Source organism: Coregonus clupeaformis, chromosome 12 (genome assembly GCF_020615455.1).
Source record: "Coregonus clupeaformis isolate EN_2021a chromosome 12, ASM2061545v1, whole genome shotgun sequence".
In the NCBI taxonomy this organism is placed as follows: Eukaryota; Metazoa; Chordata; class Actinopteri; order Salmoniformes; family Salmonidae; genus Coregonus; species Coregonus clupeaformis.
The window spans coordinates 42,547,142-42,565,800 of NC_059203.1; the positions used below are offsets into that span (position 1 = coordinate 42,547,142).

General features: G+C 45.4%; 1 protein-coding gene across 3 annotated transcripts in view; it reads left to right on the forward strand.

Annotated features, from left to right (window-relative positions):
* The window catches only part of LOC121578243 (protein NDRG3), a 54,752-nt gene extending 41,413 nt beyond the window's left edge, over window positions 1-13,339 (forward strand). Inside the window, exons 1-14 of one of the 3 annotated variants that reach the window (XM_041892457.2) lie at window positions 375-697; window positions 4,696-4,801; window positions 5,030-5,213; window positions 5,327-5,387; window positions 6,111-6,197; window positions 8,383-8,439; window positions 8,589-8,692; window positions 8,813-8,878; window positions 8,976-9,027; window positions 9,198-9,245; window positions 9,363-9,398; window positions 9,500-9,551; window positions 11,350-11,388; window positions 11,952-13,339. In XM_041892457.2, coding sequence (XP_041748391.1) covers window positions 647-697; window positions 4,696-4,801; window positions 5,030-5,213; window positions 5,327-5,387; window positions 6,111-6,197; window positions 8,383-8,439; window positions 8,589-8,692; window positions 8,813-8,878; window positions 8,976-9,027; window positions 9,198-9,245; window positions 9,363-9,398; window positions 9,500-9,551; window positions 11,350-11,388; window positions 11,952-12,124 — 1,116 coding nt within the window. In that variant the 5' untranslated portion in view covers window positions 375-646 and the 3' untranslated portion in view covers window positions 12,125-13,339. Of the gene's footprint in view, window positions 1-374; window positions 698-4,695; window positions 4,802-5,029; window positions 5,214-5,326; window positions 5,388-6,110; window positions 6,198-8,382; window positions 8,440-8,588; window positions 8,693-8,812; window positions 8,879-8,975; window positions 9,028-9,197; window positions 9,246-9,362; window positions 9,399-9,499; window positions 9,552-11,349; window positions 11,389-11,951 lie in introns of those variants that run through there. The other 2 variants (XM_041892454.2, XM_041892455.2) reach the window with 2 other exon arrangements.
* Window positions 13,340-18,659: the final 5,320 nt, after the last annotated feature.

Consider the following 18,659-nt stretch of genomic DNA (forward strand, 5'->3'; position numbering starts at 1 on the left):
ATTCCAGCCCATAAACTGACATCTCAAGGTGATGCTCTGATAATTCATCAGGATCAGACAGTGATTTTAGAGCGCTGCTGCTGAGCTGATGCAGAATGCACTGGAAGGAAGGGGTCAGTAGTCAATGTCAGCATCCTTTTTACAGCACCACTCGATCTCCCTCTGTGATGTCAGAGTGTTGCATGTCTCCTAGTCTGCCTGCCTGCCTCCACCCCAACACCCTCTCCTCTCTCCATCCATCCCCCATCCCTTTCCTCTGTTCTCCTCTAGCCCAACCCCTTTCTGCCCACCTGACCTGCTGAAATCCAATTAGAATCACCAGGACACAGCCTTGGCTGCACAGACGCGCTGTGCTTACCAAGCACAAACTTCAGTCTCACTCTCTCCTTCTCCCACTCTCTCTTTTCCTCTCTCTTCCCTCCGCATCTTTTCTATCCCTCCCACTCTTGTTCAAAATAGTCACTCTTTCTCTCACTCCATTTGTCTTTGTCTGTCTTTCACTCTCTCCCTTCCCTCTCGCTGGTCTAACTTTTGCAGCTAGTCTCTCTATCTCCCCAATCTCGCTCTCTCGCTCTCCCTCCTGCGCTGCTTCCCTCCCTCTCTCCCTCCCTCCTAGCAGCACACAGTCTCCTCCTGCGTGGGAAACATGTCAGCCATTCTGGACCTGGACCAGATCGCATGCTCTGGGAATGCAGTGGTGAGTGCGTCTAACTGACACACCTCGCTGGGTTTAGATTCAGGGTGCCGAGACCCTGGTTCTCTTGAAGGTGCTGGACTGGGCAGGACTCCCTGGCTGGTTGGTAGCACACATAACTGCCTGCCTCCTCAGATGGCTAAGCAGCTGTGCCGTTTCAGTGCGCAGAGAGGTGTTTGTGTGGGTGGACGTTTGTCTGCAGGAGAACACTAGATTTTTCTTGTTTGTGTGTTTGCATGCACTTACTGTCGAGACTGTGTGTGTGTATTCGTGTGCGGGGAAGTGTGTGTGTGTGTTGTCAACATAGACGGCATGAATGTGTTCTTGTGTGTTGTTGGTGCATTTCAATGTGATGGCATGAAATATGCATGTGTATAAGTGTTCAGGAGTCTGAGCATACAGGAGGGTATGTGGGAGGATATGTGGGAGGATATGCGTATGTGCCTGTCTGTGTGTGCACGTCTCTGGATGTACTGCATTTCTGTGTTTGCCAGATCGTGAAGAGAAAATAGCTATTTCCTCTGAACATATGAGTGGTGACAGAGACCAGCTAGACAGGCCTTGTGATCCCTGTGTGTGTATCCGAGTAAACTGCGACATTCTGTCAGGGACAAGGAACTGATCTTTCACCCACATAGCAACAACAGATTTGTTGAAGTCTGAAAGATTTCCCACAAGGACCTTTACTGGCTAAATGTTGTTTTCAACCCCATGACATAGACAGGCTCTCTCTGGTCGTGTGTGTGTGTGTGTGTGTGTGTGTGAGAGAGAAGCTGTTAGCAATGGGGCTGTCATTTTTGTCCCCTAACACTGCTCTGTGTGGTGATTGATGCTGTCGCTCTTAAGGCTGGGGGAGGAGAAGGATAAAGGGGGGAGGAGACGGGCAAAGGAGATGGATGGCAGAGAGAAGTGAAGCATGACACATTGCTCTCCTTTTCACCTGTCTGACTCTCCCTCTTTCCCATCTCCATCACCTTACCCTCCTCCCTCACCCTCTCTATCCACTCCTCCTCCCTCACCCTCTCTATCCACTCCTCCTCCCTCACCCTCTCCATCCCTTACCCTCCTCCCTCACCCTCTCTATCCCTTACCCTCCTCCCTCACCCTCTCTATCCCTTACCCTCCTCCCTCACCCTCTCTATCCCTTACCCTCCTCCCTCACCCTCTCTATCCCTTACCCTCCTCCCTCACCCTCTCTATCCCTTACCCTCCTCCCTCACCCTCTCTATCCACTCCTCCTCCCTCACCCTCTCTATCCCTTACCCTCCTCCCTCACCCTCTCTATCCCTTACCCTCCTCCCTCACCCTCTCTATCCCTTACCCTCCTCCCTCACCCTCTCTATCCCTTACCCTCCTCCCTCACCCTCTCTATCCCTTACCCTCCTCCCTCACCCTCTCTATCCCTTAACCTCCTCCCTCACCCTCTCTATCCCTTAACCTCCTCCCTCACCCTCTCTATCCCTTACCCTCCTCCCTCACCCTCTCTATCCCTTACCCTCCTCCCTCACCCTCTCTATCCCTTACCCCCCTCCCTCACCCTCTCTATCCCTTACCCTCCTCCCTCACCCTCTCTATCCCTCCCTCTCCTTATTTTCAATTTTCCTTCTCTGTGTGACTTTGTTTCAATCTTTGGCAGATTCCTCTTGGTGTCTCTGCAGGCACCTCACTGCCCTTAGCCCTCCATTTGTTATAGATCATTATCAGCCGTCTTTGACCATACACAAACCCAAACCCCACATTAACATTCTCCTCCACATTCTATGAAGTTTGTCTAAACCCCCATTACAGAAGCATAGTTTCACTTTGGTAAAGGGTAAAAAGGGTTTCAGCCATTGCAGTGCTCTCTACTCTCCCCCCTCCCTCTGCAGGCCAGCAGCCCCACCCCAGTTCTGTTTGCATCTGAGGCTCAACTGATGTGTGTGTGTGTGTGTGTGTGTGTGTGTGTGTGTGTGTGTGTAAAGTGAGCGAGATTAAGGAAAACAGACCGTGTGCATGGCTTACTCCTAGATCAATACAACCCAAAGACAAGGATCTAAGCTAGATGACTGGATCTGAGGCCTTGTTCAGATCATCATGTTTATGATAAACCATATTCTTCCTCTGCCAAGAAAGTCACTCCCTTGTGTTTGTTTTTCATCAGTGGGTCTCCTCTGCTTTGTCACCCTTTTCTCGATCTTTCATGCTCTACTTATCTTCTCTCTTCTGTTCTATCATTCTATATCTTCTCTTCTTCTCACTCCATCAGCAGCCTCAGTGTTTGTGTGTGTGCCTCTGTGTGTGTTCATTCCATTTATTCGAACAGTCGTTGTTTCTCTCACTCACTGTGTCCTTGTTGCTGTCCTTCTCTCACCCCTAAACACTCTGCTTCTGCAGCAACACAGAAGGGAGTGTTTCATTGTTAGTGACAACAGGTCGTGCTGCCTTCATCCTTTGACAATCGTGTCATTTCTGTGAGCTTCAAATACGTTCTTTGAATGCAGAACTGTTTAAACGGTCGTCTTCTTTTTTATAATACTTTGATATGAACAACAGATAATAGTAAAGCCAGTAACCTGAAGAAAAGCCTTTTCCATTGATCTCTGTTTTGTGTCGCCATGTTCCTGTTCTGTCTTTGTCTCCACTCTGTGGGTGCCTGGCTGTTTATTAATGCATGTACTTGCCTCCGTGCATTTCAATGAAGTCTTAATCTTACTATAGTGAATTTTAAAGCATAGAAAATGGCTGGTATGTTTGGTTGAGATCTTAGACAGGGATACTGTTGCCTTGTCCTTGACCGGAAGGTTTAACCTTCACTTTCTCCAAAGGAACTTTGATATCCACCATTCTCAAAAATGGTAAAATGGTTCCTGCTGCAGTGTTCCCAGCCCTGCCTCTGAGCAGAGGAGGCTTGTCTCACTCTCTCTTAATTATTGTATGACCAGTGTGCCCTGAGACTAGGCAAGCTCTGTGCCCACCACTACCTCATGCTGCTAAACACACGCTCACACTCATACACTAACATGCTCAGATACCCAGTCCCAAGTAATGCCGACCTTGCGCTGCAGTGTGGTGTGTGACGTCAGCAGATACTGCTGTCACGAATTTAGAGAGGTACAGGATAGGTCTATAGAAAGTGTGGTGGCACGCCAGGGAATGACGCTGTTATTTCCTTGGTGTATTGCATCACTTCCTGTTTTAAGTCATGATATGTGATGAAGCTCAGAAAGATGGCAGTTTATTGCTGGCATCTTTTTGGGTCTAATTTGCCCTGGTCAGCCAGATTATTATCTGACTCGGTTACACTGAAAACCTTAATGCACAGACTTGGAATCATAAAAATCATTCATCAATTTATGGATGGCTCTAGTCTCTGTCTCTGTGTAATTTTAGGGTTCAGTCTCTTTTTAAGAAAGGAAGTTATTTAGTGCAGAGAGGCATGGAGTAAAAAGTTTCAGTCTGAATTTTAATAGAAGAGGGCTACTCCTCCCTGCAGTGGCAGCTTCCAGAGGAGGCGATGACACTGGATTTTTGTACAGTAATACCTCGGGGTGCAGTGCATTTTAAAATCTCCAAGGGAACCAGCTGATCCTCTGCCCAGTGCACACTCTGTGCTCCTCCTCCTCCCGTCTGAGGGCTCTGGAAAGGAGACTGGAAGCTCTGTAGTCTGTACATACTCAATCATAAGGACTCTCTCATGATTGGATTGTCAATTTGTTTGGCCTTTATTGTCTTTCTCATATCTGATGCATGATGTAGTAAGCTGTAATTAGAATATGAATCCATAAATATCCACATCAAACCCACTCCAGATCCCCCTACACAGACCCTGAGGCACTTGGTGTAGATTGAAAAAGATTGGATAAGAAAAGACAGTATGGTGAAGGACCTCAAGGGCCTAGGAGTCAGTTTGGAAATGGGAACATGTCGGTCTGGACACCAGGATGGCTCCCTCCCTACCTCCGTACTGTTCAGATCTGTCTACCAACGCCCTGACCTGTCTGTTCTCCTCTGATTGGCTGCAGGAGCATGATATCGAGACTCAGCATGGCGTGCTCCATGTGACCATGAGGGGCGTTCACAAGGGCAACCGGCCAGTCATCCTCACCTACCATGACATTGGCCTCAACCGTGAGTGTGCAAATTAACCCTAATACTATTATCTAAGACACAGTGTGGTTATAAACATGTACAACATGTACCAACTTCTATAAGTATTACTTGTAGGTTTATGCCATGGATTTGTGTTTTATGTATGATAGGTTTGTGCCATTCTTGTGTATCTTATTTCTAGGTTTACTTCTTTATATCTAATGACTGGATTTGCATTACTATCCTTTTGGTCCCTTCTCTGTGCAGATAAGTCGTGCTTCAACACGCTGTTTAACTTTGAGGACATGCAGGAGATCACGCAGCACTTTGCTGTGGTCCATGTGGACGCCCCCGGACAGCAGGAGGCGGCAGCACCCTTCCCCACCGGGTACCAGTACCCGACCATGGACGAACTGTCTGAGATGCTGCCCTCGGTTATGACTCAGCTCAAGTGAGTGACATGGAAATTGACAACTTGACTCATTTAGGTTGTGATGGATAAACCAGTGGAATGCCAGTAAGTTGGTGTTGTTGATGGGGTGATGTATTTCCTGATGTCCACAGGGTGAACAGTGTGATTGGGATTGGCGTGGGAGCAGGAGCCTACATCCTATCCCGGTTTGCAGTAAGTCTACTTAACACTTGACAGCAGCTCTCTAATCCACTGTCCATTTTCTTTTTCTAAATCACCTGTCTCTCTCAGTTCATCTCTGTCTGGTCTATTGTAGCTTCCTCCACAGTCTGAACATCCAACCCACACAGCAGTATTTCACCAGTCCTCTTGTCTATTATAAACCGTGCCATTCTGAGGGGGGTGAATCACCTTGTTATTCTCTCGCCATCTCTCATGTTCTTTTTCTTTCTGCACTCAATGCCTGGCTTATTTTAGTTCTGCTGCATTCTCTAGAAGAGAGGAGAAAGACAATGAGTGGAGCGAGAGAGCACGAGAAGGAGGACAGGGTGGAAATAGTCTGGAGGATTTAGGAATCACAGTGTTTGATGTTCCTCTTGGGGGTCTGCTCAACATTTATTTTCAAATTCCATCAGTTAGGGGTTGGAGTAAAATGGAAACAAGGTAGCTAGATTGGTAACAGCTGTTGTTGCATTTGATATTAACATGTAGTTTCAGGTAACCCGCATCTCAGCAGCCTCTGTTGATACATCTGGCATTTCTTGAAAATGACAAAAGTTTGTAGCATTCTGAATGCAGTTTTAACGCCACTACATCTTCCTGAGATGTTCATCATCATCTTCATTCCTTATTACTAAACTATGTAGGAAGACTGGAATGCTGCTATGCTACTTCACCTCATGTTGGGGGCTGACATGTTGTTCCTCTCATCTGCAGCTGAACAACCCTACTCTGGTAGAGGGCCTGGTTCTGATCAACGTGGATCCGTGTGCCGAGGGATGGATCGACTGGGCTGCCTCCAAGGTCAGTAGTCCTCTAACCAATCACCCATCTTTAAAGACAAAGCCATAGATCCTTTTAATCTCCTAGAAGACTGTCACTTTAGCTATGCGTAGGGCTGTTGCAGTGACCATATTTCCGTCACACCGGCAGTCATGAGTCATGACCGCAGTAAAATTCACACGGTAATCTCCTTTTATGCACTCTGGACATGTTTTGGTAGTACCCAACTCACTATCAACTATCGGGTCCTAATGGCCTGGTACTCAGGGCTCTATTGTCCCTCTAACCATCAATGCAAATGAAATCAAAAATCACATCAGACAGTTATCATCAAAACAGTATCATGCTTTTAAAACTCACCTCACTGTGATGATCAATTTGAAGAAAGAAGTTCAACAGCAGGTTGAAACTGAGTGTAAAACATGGTAGTTGTGGATGATGTTTCAAAGCCTTATACAACTAAATTGACAGCGCTTTCTAAGGTGATGATTAATTCAAATATTAAAGCTTATGCATAGGCATAGGCTTATAAGCCCAAGCCTGAAAAAAACCCTGAATAAAAATGATGATTGTGCCATTATACAATACATAGCTACCGCATATTACCCATGGCAGAAAAACATAAATGGTGCATAATTGGTCTAGCCTGTACTCCAAAATTAAACAAATTAGAGTAATAACCTTTGTGTGGACTGTATTATTATTCATGCTGGATGGACTGGTTACCTTATGCTACGCTCCAATATTTCTATACACTAGTCTGGGAGAGAATGTATAACCCTAGGCGATGCTGTTGGTTCATTGATTTGTGCAGGGCGGCTTACAGTTACCCTATAATTATAGTGAATTTGTATTTGATTTTGAATAGCCTAGTAATAGGGATTTTTTTATATTTTCATAATTAAATGGGTGACACGTTACCTTTTTAGCTATACAGAATATCTCACCATCATGCATTTCCATCTCCTCCTCTCTATCCTTTATTCCTTTCTCAAGTGCGCAGAGGGGCTGTCAACAGTTTAGTGAAATATGTTTTGTTGCAAAAACATGTTACTGTAGGTGTTCCCGAACAGATTTCACTTAGTTTCCGAAATTAAGCACTGGGTAGCTGCAGGAACAGGGTTGGAGAGCCCAAGGCATACAGAGTTTGGGCGGAATATCACCTGTTGCGCAGCGAGAGCATTCTCCTTATACAGTGGTTGATGCGTGGAGTGAAATAAGTGTTCTTATATTTATTTCTCAGCAGCTCATATTAAACACAGCTCCACTATAAAACTGAAGTAGCCTACCCAGCATCATTGAAAAACGGACCGGCGGGAAAGCGCGTGGCCTCCATTCGCTAATCGAGTGCATACAGATGACATGTATTTTTTCCCCCGCCCCTGTTCCTGCCCATTGGGCCATTCTAAATCGAAACTAATTTTACATATTAGGAAAGACGAGATTAAATTGAGAATAGTCTGATGGGTGAAAATATGATCACTTGTGGAGAGAACAGCTGTTCAGCCTGAGGCAAGGAACAGAGAACACGCTTTTTTTGCGACTTTCTCAAATCATCAATAGCCTATAGTCGCATCATGCAGCCCATATATGTTTAGATTTTTAAGACATTCTAAGGTTTGTATCGTTCAAAACTAAAGTTGCCACATAACTCTAAATCTAGCATATGAGGCCTGTTTCAAATTATAACTTTTACGCTCAACAAAGCCACTTCATATGCGCACTCGCTCTGGAATGGGAAGAATATCCTTTCTATTTTAAGTTCAATTATATACTTCTTACTATAAAATCATATAATATAAAATAATGGTATGGGACTTATAAGCATATCTTGTCAGCTAAATGAACAGGCCTACGGCATGGACCATAGCCAGATAACATAGGCCTACAGTAGGCCAACTCATATTCTGTTCTTGAGAAGAAAAAAAAATCTTCCTATCATAATGTTTCTTTCGACCTGACTAAAATAAATAATGGAATTATTTGTGATGGTGTATATTAAATTGATTTATTAGACTTTGTTTAAATGTAGAAGTTCCAAAGGCGTGCATCAGTGGATTTTATACAGCTTGTATGCGTGGAGGCCTGGAGATGCTATATGTGTTTGTTAATTAACGGTTAATTACCGTGAGACCGGCAGACTTAATTTCATGCCACAGCCCTAGCTATGCATTACTTAGACCTTGTCCTGTTTTTTTCTCTTCAGCTCTCTGGGTGGACCAGTAACATCGTGGACACAGTGATGGCTCACCACTTCAGCACTGTGAGTATGATGGGTTGGCATCTGCCCACCTTTGAGTTCCATTCACCTTTGATAATATACTAAAAACTAACCTGGTTTGAAACATCTAAGATGACATCATGATACCATCCACACACATAGCCATACTGATGCCTTGTGTGTTCCCCCAGGATGAGCTAACAGACAACCAGGAGCTGATCCAGACCTACCGCCTTCACATCGCCCAGGACATCAACCAGGACAACCTGGCCCTCTTCTGTGCCTCCTACAACGGGTACGCTAGGCAGGAGTGGAGACGGGGCAGGGATCCACTCCTGCCTACCGTACTCGCTGACTCTACTACTGGCTGACTAAATGTGGCATTAACCTTTTTTTCTCTTTTTTTCAATGACAGTCGTCGGGATTTAGAAATCGAGAGGCCAGTCATTGGTGTGAATGAGGACACAGTGAACACACTGACGTGAGTTTGAACCGGTTTTACCGTGTCTTCGGCAGTATGCTCAAACGGACCTGTTGTAACTCACAGTGCTTAAGGAAACTCTTCTCTTCCCCTCCAGGTGCCCTTCTCTGTTGGTGGTTGGAGACACATCTCCTGCAGTGGAGGCAGTGGTGAGTTATTTAGGGGGGTTGTAGTTTAGCTTGTGACTATGGATCATGCGCTTCTACATGCTTGTGTGTGTATATATATATATATAGTATGATGATGGAACTAAATGTTGAATATCAGTTCCTTTATGTGATTAAGTTTTGTCCACTAACTCTCTTTAACCTTGTTTCAGGTGGAGTGCAATTCCAGGTTAAATCCAACCAAGACTACACTGTTTAAGGTGAGGTGATGCATGTCATCCTGTGTGTGTCATGCATTAATATTTTATGCTAAACTATTACATGTGTAGTGACTCGGAAGTTCTCTCTCTTTCTCCCCTCTCTCTCTCTCTCTGTAGATGGCTGATTGTGGAGGCTTGCCCCAGGTTGTGCAGGTGAGGTTTGAGCATCTGAAATCATGTTATTATATCCTTGTGTGTGTGTTTTTATAAAAAATGGATTTACATTGATAACTAACATGTCGTCTCCTCAACAGCCTGGGAAACTGGCAGAGGCCTTCAAGTACTTTGTTCAGGGTATGGGTTATAGTAAGTACACAACTCTTACTTTTCTTTGTAAATGTGTGATCTCAATAACCACTCCTTTCTAGCATACTTAAAAATATATATAATGTCTCTGGCCACTTGTGGCTAGTAACTGGTTGCTACCTTGGAATTTTACTCTTGCGTATTGATTATCCACTAACAAGCTGTTGTACACATTTGTGGTTAAGATCTGTGTTCTCAGTGTATTTCCTGTCGACGTGAGCAAAATAACAACTGTTGCGCAAATGAGTATTGTTTTCATCACGGTTTCCCATGAGCCTTTGCTAGACCCCCTCCTGGGTTTGGAGTGCAGCCAGTCGTGTCTGAAAGGACCCTCTCTTTTTATCACACTGGTCACGGAGGAGGCCGCTCCTCACGCCTCACGCCTCACAGCTAACGTCATTTCCTCTTTCATCTTTGCAGTGTTGCATAGCCTCAGTTCTTAGTAGGTGAGAAACAGTGCTTGTGGCATGAATGACTAGCAACAAAGATGTTCTGAACAGCAATTGACTTCCTGTTCAATTCTGCGTAGGAGAGACTCTCTTGCATTGCCTTGTGTGTTTTTGTTTGTTTTCTAACCAAATTGTTTAAGATGCAGCTCTTCCTGTGACACAAAGGTTTTCACCTCTCATTCACCAGCACAGCATTTCTATTGTACTAGGCTCTTCTGTTTTCTCCCCCATCCCTCCTCAGTGGGAGTGCTGCCTGCAGCCCCAGGTGTCACTGGTAAAGGCCAGGCAGCACAGAGTCACTCCCTGCAGAGGCACAGCCAGAAGAGGACTGGCCACCCCTCAGAGCCTGGTTCCTCTCTAGGTTTCTTCCTAGGTTCCTGCCTTTCTAGGGAGTTATTCCTAACCATCGTGTTCCTACATCTGCATTGCTTGCTGTTTGGGGTTTTAGGCTGGGTTTCTGTATAAGCACTTTGTGACATCTGCTGATGTAAAAAGGGCTTTATAAATACATTTGATTGATGATTAGATTAGGAAATGTCACTGCCAGATTAGAGTTGATTAAAGCCTCTTCTCACAGTGATCTATGAGATATGTTATACCACACGCAAAAGCAGCACGTCTGCGAAGCAAGGTTAGTTTGAAGCAGCATAGTTTTACACTTCAAGTTTGTTGTCTTCGGCAGCGAGAGCATTGCAGAGACGTAGATGTACAGAAATAAGTACATAATATCAAATATACATTCATAAGTAATCTCAATAATCCTAAAACTAAGTAGGAAAATAGCTACAATCACCCTACACACATTGAAAGGTTTGGTATCACATTTTAGGCTTGTATTAAAAAGACAGATCAGTTGACACAATTGTTGATGTAACTAGCTACTTCAAATCATTTTAATTACAGCAACTAAGTTGCAGAGGTTGCAAGAATATCTTCCTATTATGAAGTGTGGCCGAATGAAAATAAATCTTCCCATTATGAAACCTATGCCATGACATTAACGCATCTCGTCACGCTCCCAGTGCAGCACCCTGTAAACCACGTTGACAGATGTATGAGGGTACGCGCTCGTCACGGTGTTAGTGTAGTTTCGCTGTAAGGACCCATTGAGTATTGGCCGAAATTCTGCTTTGTCCCTTTGGGCTATGCCTGTCTCTCCCCTACCCCAGAATCAGACAGGAAGAACACATTGATTTTTTATTTATTTTGTCTCTCTGGTATACAGCAGTTGTCTTTTCCTTCAAAATAACTTCTATTCATTACCTCAACCTTCATAAACCGTATTTCCGTTCAATATGTTCTCCTTTCTTCTTCTTTCAATCCTTTCCACCCTCCATCAATGCTAACAGTTCCCTACATTCTTCTCAGTCACCTGAGCAACGAATCAGGTACCAGGTTTTAAAGCAGTAGCAGTTTTAGACCAGTTGGCCAAATACCAGCCTCCATTCAACCTAACACACATTACATGAATGTCAATGTATGCTCAGAAAGTCCATTTAACATCATGACATATTGGTATTTTCGGTCATCTGTATTGTTCAATTAAGTGGAGAAATGTCTGCATACTTTGACATTTGTTTAGGTGGTTATGTGACTCCTTTAAGCATGAAACTTGTGTTAGATATTTTTCCTATTGTTGCACAATGTGCTAGTTTTGCTTAATTTAGCCTTTTCTCAATTTTTTCAGTGCTTTATGCTATTATTGTATTGCTTTTTTACAAGACATGCTTGTCAGTGTCTTCGGCTTGCATACTGTAGTTGTGTGTGTGGTGCTGAAGTATTTTTCTTTCTTTTATTGGTCCCTCAGATTTGTCTGCATGGTGAAATCTGCAGTATTTGTATGATGTATCGATGTAATTCCCTAACGGAGGGAACACATCATCATGCTTCCTGCATTGCATGAAGTGCTCTGCATTGTGACTGGAATGTTAACACTCCTGTGTTGTCGTAGTGCCCGCGGCTGGAATGAGTCGTCTGGTCCGATCCCGCACCACCTCCTCCTCCAGCATCACCTCCATGGACAGCATCCGCAGCCGCAACCTCAACAGCCTGCTGGAGAGAGCCAACACCACTGGGGGCCTGGACAACCAGCCTGGGCCCCAGACCATGGAGGTCTCCTGCTAAATCTCCCCATCTCTCCCTCACTCCACACAGGGTAGCAGCCCTCACCGGTGCCCCTCTCTTCCTTCAGTAACTTATGTCTCCCAGTCTCTCTCTCTCCTACCCTGCTCCAAAGCTACTCAATGCCAGGGGGTTCTGTGATGAATTGTGTGATAAATATGAGCATATATACAAATGAATATTAAATATAAAACTGTATACATGTCAAACTTCGAGTCATAAGCAGAGGGGACAAAATAAAGGATGAATCAGATATACTGTATACTTCAAGGGTCTAGATGATACGATCCCCCACCTAACTGTTTCCCATTTTATATGTGTGCATGTGTCTTGTGCAAGTGAATCTGGATACTTATTCTCCCAGTTTCAATTACTGTACGTCCCTCCTTTGTTCCAATAGTTGTTTTTCACATATTGTATTTATTTGGTTCACCATGTGTCTTTGTGTATAGGATTGGTTCCTCAGCACAGGAGGGGTTGAAGAGTCCCATCTCTCACATCCACCGTAGTCCAAATACACATTCCTCTTCCTTCTCTTATACTATGATCTAGAACACATTTACACTTAAAACCTTCATTCTTTGCACATATTTAGACACATATCTTTTTATATGTTGTGAACTGTGAACACACGCCTCCTTTGATTGTGTGGCATAGTGTAGATGTGTGTTTTCCTGTACTGTACCTTGCTGCACTGCTCTGCTCTGCCGAGTCACTCCATTCACACTGTAGAATGATCACTCGAGCTGGGTGCAAACAAGATTCATGATTTCCTGTACATTTCTCTGCATTGTGTTGTTTTCCAAATTGCAGGTTATAGTGGCCCAAATGACAGAATAAATGCACTGTATTTTGGTTGTTCTAGAACATTATACTTGATTTTTAGGAATATGCAAAAATGTAAAGAAAGTCAATGGGAAAGAACCGTCGGCCAACGTGATTGTGTAGATGCAATCACTTCTCCTTTCATCTGTGTTTTAAAAATCATTTTTATTTTGTAATTGATGTCATCTTTTTCTGTTTTACATTTTTGTTTTTATAGTCCGTTCACTCATCTCTTGAGTGGACATACGCAATGAATAACAACTTAACAAGCCTGTTATAATGTGGAAATGTGTTCAGTCGTCACTGAGGGGCCCAGTGGTGCTTATCACGGTCTGCCAATTCAACTCATTTATACTACTATACTACTAAATAAAGCTAGAAGATGTAAAATGGCCCCTTGGTTTGTGTTCATATCTTCAAGTGTTTCCACTACACGCATAACCCAACACACCAGAAAATCTATCTAATAGTTGCAAAGGGTTGAGAAAAAGAATCAATGTTCTGCATTTCAGACTAAAATAGTTGACACGCTTCTGTTTTGTCTTGGTAGAAGGCTTAAAGGAACATGGTCAATAGTTTCCAACCGCATGTGAGCTTTTTCTCTTTCACTCTTACATTGATTGACCTCAAACTGCATGTAAACGGTGAGGGCAGGCTATTTTTAGCTTGCTCTAAAAATAAAGTAGAACGGTCAGCTATGCTGTAGCTCAGAGAAGGTTCTCTGAAGTTGACTCTTATTTCCATTTCAGCTAACCACTGAGAGTGCAAACATGTAGTACATCTCATTTCTGCGTCTCACTAAGACGTTCCATCTGAGTGCATCAGGTCTTAATCAGTTGGGTTTAGGTCAAGACAAAATAGATTATCATCCTTTATGAGTCAGATTCTCTCCTCCAATCTGATGTCCAACAGCCTATATGGAAACATTGCGTTCCATCTACAGTTGAAGTCGGAAGTTTACACACACCTTAGCCAAATACATTTAAACTCAGTTTTTCACAATTCCTGACATTTAATCCTAGTAAAAAGTCCCTGTCTTAGGTCAGTTAGGATCACCACTTTATTTTAAGAGTGTGAAATGTCAGAATAATAGTAGAGAGTGATTTATTTAAGCTTTTATTTCTTTCATCACATTCCCAGTGGGTCAGAAGTTTACATTGTTTAACTTGGGTCAAACGTTTCGGGTAGCCTTCCACAAGCTTCCCACAATAAGTTGGGTGAATTTTGGCCCATTCCTCCTGACAGAGCTGGTGTAACTGAGTCAGGTTTGGCCTCCTTGCTCGCACATGCTTTTTCAGTTCTGCCCACATATTTTCTATAGGATTGAGGTCAGGGCTTTGTGATGGCCACTCCAATACCTTGACTTTGTTGTCCTTAAGCCATTTTGCCACAACTTTGGAAGTATGCTTGGGGTCATTGTCCATTTGGAAGACCCATTTGCGACCAAGCTTTAACTTCCTGACTGATGTCTTGAGATGTTGCTTCAATATATCCTGTGATGTCACGAGAGGCTACACAGCTTTCAGCGGGATTGCTCACGTAGTGCAAGGAGACCAGGTTCAATCAAAACAAGGATTTTATTAAAGGTCTTGGGAAACTAACGAAAGTATAACACAATTCTGTTCTCTTGTGGCTCTTTAAGGGTTAACAGTTCAGGGATGTCTCTTCCACATCCAAAATCATAACTCTCACTCGCTCAAATAACTTTTCCCCGGTCTTACTGTATTCCACGTTGCAGCTAGTGGCCAACCCAGCAAAACGTCCTTCCAAATGTCCCACACGTATTTCCACAGGTGCATATATCCAAAGGTGAGTATTTCCCAAAGGTAAGTATCTCCAAATCCTTATATTCCTCATGGAAGTGGACGTGCAGCACTCTTGTCCTCCAGAGAGCCCCGGTTGGAGACTGTGTCTCTTCCCTTCCCAAACCTTCAGCTCATCAGCTCCTCATTTGTTTCAGCTGCGTGGGAAGATTGGCCATAGAGGGGTGGAGTTCCCGACCATACCAGCAGATGGAGCCATAGCTGTCTGAGTTTGCAGCCACCTCAGGGGGATGTAACGTCCCTCCAGGACACAGCCTCTCGTGACATCACACATCCCCCTCCTCGGGACCGACGTCCTCGTCGGGGTAAAGGCAGCGAAGAAGGCATCACGCCGGGAGAGGGCGTCCGCATTGCCGTGGTGCTTGCCAGCCTGCTCTCTCTTCAACTCCTCCACCTCTAGGACCAGGGACTCGGCCTCCTGTTGTCTCTCCTTGAGTTTCTTACTGAACGCATCAGCCTTGGTTTTAGCAGAGTTTAGCTTCTGTTGAGCAGCTTTCAGTTCCTTCTCTCTCTCTGCCTCCGCATTCTTCATCTTGTTCTCCAACACCTTGTACTTCTCCTCTGCCTTCTTCTGGACCTCCTTACTACTGCGCAGGGTCTCCTCACACTCCTCGATGGTCCTGCGCAGCCTCTCCAGCTCCTCCTGTTGCTTATGGAAGGAGCTCTGTTGGAGTTTAGCCTGGAGGATATCTAACTCTTCTGTCTTCATGTCTAACTGTTGCTTTAACAAACGATACCTCTCAGCGGTCCCCTTCAGACCAGACAGTTCTTTGTCCAGATTCTGTAGCTCCGTCTCTGTGTCGGTCTGGGCACCTGCCATCCCTATCAGAGCCCGGGCGGGAGTGAGTAACTCGGAGGATTGCACCGGAGCCTTCCCAGGATGAGTCTTGCCTCTCCGTTTCGAGGTACTCGGGTTATCCTCTCCTGAGACTCTCTCCAGAGTGGGTAAAAGGCTGGGCAGTCTCGTCCAATTAGGACAGGGACGGGGAGGGAATCAACCACCCCCCGCCGTCGTGTGTATGGTTCCCCGTGTGCTGGTCATTGTAAGTTCAGTAATGGGGTATTCTCTGGTGTCCCCATGGACACAGGAAACTGGGAGGACTTTCCCCGGGGTCAGACACGTTGGGCCCACCAAATCCTTACGCACCAGGGTGGCCCGGCTACCAGAATCCAGTAAGGCCTCCACATCATGGTGATTCACAGTTACCGGGCAGGTGGGGGTCGATCTGGGCCGCCATCTACGACTCCCAAGAGCGAGGCAAAACGGTGTGTGGGTGCTGAGCTGGAGGACTCCGCAGTGGGCATAGGTTCATCGGCTGGTTTCCCACACTGCCAGGAGATATGTCCCATCTCCCCACACCGGTAACACTGTCGAGTTTCCCCCTCCTGGTGTACTCTTCTTGGACCCGCCTGGTTTCTGGCTCCCCCTGGAGCCGGGATAAGTCCTGACGTGGCTGGGTTCGAGACCTTGGGGTCCTTTGGACGGGTTCTTCCCATTTGTGGTGGGGCCGCACTCCTGGGGTCTTTTCGGGAAGCATTCAGCATCTCCGCTGTGGCCTGGTACTTTTCCACAGCTTCCACGGTCAGATCAGCCGTGGTCAAGGCCTGTTGACTGATGAACCGTTTTGCCTCATAAGGCAGGGCGCGTAGGTAACGATCCACCACAACGGCCTCCACCACCGCCGCTGCTGTATTCCTCTGCGGATCCAGCCATTTCCTTGCGATTCGGACAAGTTCATGCATCTGCGCCCGAGGAGGTTGGTCTGGTTGGAAGGTCCAGCTGTGAAAGCGCTGGGCCATACCAAACTTTGTGAGTCCATATCTGCTGAGGATCTCAGACTTCAGGGCATCATAGTCAGTAACCTGGTCAGGGCCCAGGTCCCGGACAGCATTCGGTGATTCCCCGGTTAGAAAGGGGGCTAACAGACCAACCCACTGTTGCTTGGGCCAGGCTTCCCTAGTGGCCGTGGCCTCAAATGCATGCAGGTATGCCTCAATGTCATCGGTAGCTCCCATCTTAGATATAAAGTCACTTGCCTTTATTGGGCGGGTATTTTGGACCACCCTCTGTCTCTGCAACTGCAATTCCTCTGCCTTCAGAAGGTTGGCTTTCTTTTGCTCCTCCAAGAGAGCCACGTTTGCTTGCATCTGGGCTTGCTGGCCAGCAACAAGGGCTTTCAATATGTCCTCCATTTCAGTCGGCGGGGAGCCTACGGCCAACTTGGAAAACTGGGTGATCAAACCTTCGGTATCCTCCTCTGACATGCACTATTAACGCTTGAGCGTGCCCGTATTCTCCACCATCTGTGATGTCACGAGAGGCTACACAGCTTTCAGCGGGATTGCTCACGTAGTGCAAGGAGACCAGGTTCAATCAAAACAAGGATTTTATTAAAGGTCTTGGGAAACTAACGAAAGTATAACACAATTCTGTTCTCTTGTGGCTCTTTAAGGGTTAACAGTTCAGGGATGTCTCTTCCACATCCAAAATCATAACTCTCACTCGCGCAAATAACTTTTCCCCGGTCTTACTGTATTCCACGTTGCAGCTAGTGGCCAACCCAGCAAAACGTCCTTCCAAATGTCCCACACGTATTTCCACAGGTGCATATATCCAAAGGTGAGTATTTCCCAAAGGTAAGTATCTCCAAATCCTTATATTCCTCATGGAAGTGGACGTGCAGCACTCTTGTCCTCCAGAGAGCCCCGGTTGGAGACTGTGTCTCTTCCCTTCCCAAACCTTCAGCTCATCAGCTCCTCATTTGTTTCAGCTGCGTGGGAAGATTGGCCATAGAGGGGTGGAGTTCCCGACCATACCAGCAGATGGAGCCATAGCTGTCTGAGTTTGCAGCCACCTCAGGGGGATGTAACGTCCCTCCAGGACACAGCCTCTCGTGACATCACAATCCACATCATTTTCCTTCCTCATGATGCCATCTATTTTGTGAAGTGCACCAGTCCCTCCTGCAGCGAAGCACCCCCACAGCATGATGCTGCCACCCCCGTGCTTCACGGTTGGGATGGTGTTCTTCGGCTTGCAAGCAACCCCCTTTTTCCTCCAAACATAACGATGGTCATTATGGCCAAACAGTTATATTTTTGTTTCATCAGACCAGAGGACATTTCTCCAAAAAGTACGATCTTTGTCCCCATGTGCAGTTGCAAACCGTAGTCTGGCTTTTTTATGGCGGTTTTGGAGCAGTGGCTTCTTCCTTGCTGAGCGGCCTTTCAGGTTATGTCGATATAGGACTCGTTTTACTGTGGATATAGATACTTTTGTACCTGTTTCCTCCAGCATCTTCACAAGGTCCTTTGCTGTTGTTCTGGGATTGATTTGCACTTTTCGCACCAAAGTACGTTCATCTCTAGGAGACAGAACGTGTCTCTTTCCTGAGCGTTAGGATGCGTGGTACCATGGTGTTTATACTGGCATACTATTGTTTGTACAGATGAACGTGGTACCTTCAGGCGTTTTCTCCCAAGGATGAACCAGACTTGTGGAGGTCTACAATTATTTTTCTGAGGTCTTGGCTGATTTCTTTTGATTTTCCCATGATGTCAAGCAAAGAGGCACTGAGTTTAAAGGTAGGCCTTGAAATACATCCACAGGTACACCTCCAATTGACTCAAATGATGTCAATTAGCCTATCAGAAGCTTCTAAAGCCATGACATCATTTTCTGGAATTTTCCAAGCTGTCTAAAGGCACAGTCAACTTAGTGTATGTAAACTTCTGACCCACTGGAATTGTGATACAGTGAATTATAAGTTAAATAATCTGTCTGTAAACAATTGTTGGAAAAATGTATTGTGTCATGCACAAAGTAGATGTCCTAACCGACTTGCCAAAACTATAGTTTGTTAACAAGAAATGTGTGGAGGGGTTGAAAA